The sequence below is a fragment of the Myotis davidii genome, unplaced genomic scaffold (genome assembly GCF_000327345.1).
Source record: "Myotis davidii unplaced genomic scaffold, ASM32734v1 scaffold164, whole genome shotgun sequence".
Lineage (NCBI taxonomy): Eukaryota > Metazoa > Chordata > Mammalia > Chiroptera > Vespertilionidae > Myotis > Myotis davidii.
In genome coordinates, this window is record NW_006296417.1 from 1,695,050 (window position 1) to 1,697,786 (window position 2,737).

The following is a 2,737-nucleotide window of genomic DNA, read 5'->3' on the forward strand; positions in this document are numbered from 1 at the left end:
GTTGTGTGTGTGTTAATCTATTTTTAAAATATATTTTAATTGATTTTAGAGAGGAAGGGAGAGAGAGAGAGAGAAACATTCATGATGAGAGAGAATCATGGATCCGCTGCCACCTGCCCTCCCCCTTCTTGGGGATCGAGCCCACAACCCGGGCCTGTGCCCTGATTGGGAATTGAACCGTGAGCCCCTGGTTCCCAGGTTTACACGCAACCACTGAGCCACACCGGCTGGGCTACAGGGATTGGTTGTAATTAAAGCCTCCTGCCCCGCCGTGTGCCGAGTCGTGACCCCATATTCCTCATGCTCTCGGAGTGAAGTCACACAGACGGAACAGAGTGTGACGGGGCTGTGAGGGGACCGTACACCACGGGGCCACACTTCCTCCCTTGCCCTGATGTGCAGACAGCCTGGCCAGTCTACGGGAGTGAAAAGGGGAGAAGATTAATGGCCTTGACCTGCGCCCCGAGGGCTCAGGTTTACAGCTAAGTCATGTTCCCCTGCTTAGGAGAGTGACTCATCCGCTGCCCAGGCCAGGGCCTCAGGTTGCCGAGGATTCTAGAAGAGGCGTTTCCGTGGTGGTGGTGGTGTTGTTTTATTGAGGGTTGTGTTTGTTTAAAATATTTTAAAAATATATCTGTATTGATTTGAAAGAGGAGGGAAAGGGAGAGAGAGATGGAAACATCCATGATGAGAGAGAATCATGGCTCAGCTGCCTCCTGCACGCCCCCTGCTGGGCATCGAGCCCACAACCGGGAATCCAACCAGTGACCTCTTGGAATCAACCGCTGAGCCACACCAGCCGGGAAAGATCCTTGCTCTTCAGGGAGGGCTTGGTTCCGTTCTTCGGTTCATTTCCAATTAGACAGAAAACAGAACTCTCCGGCGTACTCCACTCGCTGGTGTTGAGACGTGGAGTGTTGACGTCGGTAATGCCTTCAGAGCCAACAGAACAAATGCCACGTCATGCCCCGGTCGCTGTCATCCGATCATCGACGCAGGCAAAGCGAACGCAGAGTTTGAGCATTAAATTGCCATGAGTCAGCTGCAAGTAAAAGGGAAGGAAGGAATACTTTCCAGGCAGTAGAATTTTCTCCTACCAAGAGAAAATTAAAAAGTGGAGTAATACTCTAGAAATGTAGAAATGTACAGACACCACCACCACCACCACCACCCCCATTGGCTCAGTGGATAGAGCGTTGGTCCTCGGACATACAGACACCACCACCACCCCCACTGGCTCAGTGGATAGAGCGTCGGTCCTCGGACTGAAGGGTTCCAGTTTCGATTCCCGGTCACATGCACGTACCTCGGTTGCACATGTACCTGGGTCGGGGCGCATGCAGAAGGCAACTAATTGATGTCTCTCTCTCACATCGATGTTTCTCTGTCTCTCTCCTTCCCTTCCACTCTCTATAAAACTCAGTGGAAAAATATCCTCGGGTGAGGATGAACAAAAAAGAAAAGAAAGAGGAGTCTCTTTAAGCCGCCTGCAAACTTGCCGATACCTTGCATGACCGCCTCCCTGGGAGAGCTAAGCTTTCTGAAAAAAAGCAAGGAAAGTAAATGGCCGTGTCCTTCCGAGATCCGAATCTTTTCTGAGGAAACAGGCAGCTGAACGGGCAGACGGCAGCCTCCCCAGCAGGGTCCTCTTACCCGAGTGCATATTATTTTCAAATAGTTCTCCACGCTACAAGCGTCTCTGTGGTTTCCATTCAAATCCGCGAGCCGTTGTCACAGTTGTTGTCCCGATGCTTTGCTCCAGATGTGGCCGAGCGGTACTTCCGAGAGAGCCTGGCTCACCTGAAGGATGCGGAAGGGATGGGGAAAGCCAAGTTTCTCTCGGTTCAAGACGAATATTGCCATTTTCTGCAAGGCGCTGGGCAAGAGGAGGTGAGTGAGTTTGGGCCACAGTTGGCTGGTTATCTGCATGGGCGACCCAGTTGATACCCACAGGGCTACGCAACTCCCTTGCTCCGCAAGTATCCAGTAGGCGTCTACTTTGTGCGAGGTATGGATGAGTAAGGCCATGTGGCCACTGTCGGGCAGTGAGTTACATCATTTTCTTTCTTTTTTAATATATATATTTTTTTATTTCAGAGAAGAATGAAGAGGGGGAGAGAGAGATGGAAACATCAATGATGAGAATCATTGATCGGCTGCCTCCTGCACGCCCCCTAACTGGGGATCGAGCCCACAACGGGACACTTGTCCTGACCGGGAATCGAACCCTGACCTCCTGTGACATGTGTCCTGACCGGGAATCAAACCATGATCTCCTGGTTCCCAGGTCCACGCTCGACCACTGAGCCACACCAGCCGGCCTACCTCATTTTCTTAATGGGCACTGATCTTCGTCAGCTTTGGAACATGTTTAACCAGTCAGCTTTGTGTCCCTTTCGCAGAAAGCGACCTCCATCCTGAGGGAGTCCCTGGAGGCCAAAGTGGGGGCGTTTGGTGATCTCAGTCCTGAGGTGGCGGAGACCTACCGGCTCCTGAGCGGCGCCGACCTGGCGCAGGGGAACCACAGCGGGGCCCACAAGAAACTGAACAAGGTAAACCTGGAGCCAGCACCAATGCAGAGAGAAGCCCTCCTCCCCGCCTCCCCATGCTCTTTTTACTTTTATATTTTTAAAAATATACTTTGATTTCTGAGAGAATGGGAGAGGGAGAGAGAGATAGAAACATCAGTGATGAGAGAGAATCATGGATCGGCTGCCTCCTGCACACCCCACACTGG

The 2,737-nt window shown here is 51.8% G+C and overlaps 1 protein-coding gene across 1 annotated transcript in view; it reads left to right on the forward strand.

The window, feature by feature from the left end:
* The window catches only part of TTC23 (tetratricopeptide repeat domain 23), a 17,868-nt gene extending 15,322 nt beyond the window's left edge, over window positions 1-2,546 (forward strand). The window contains exons 9-10 of the mRNA XM_015569126.1: window positions 1,763-1,890; window positions 2,403-2,546. Of these exons, the coding sequence (XP_015424612.1) occupies window positions 1,763-1,890; window positions 2,403-2,458 (184 nt within the window). The 3' untranslated portion in view covers window positions 2,459-2,546. The remainder of the gene's footprint in view (window positions 1-1,762; window positions 1,891-2,402) is intronic.
* Window positions 2,547-2,737: the final 191 nt, after the last annotated feature.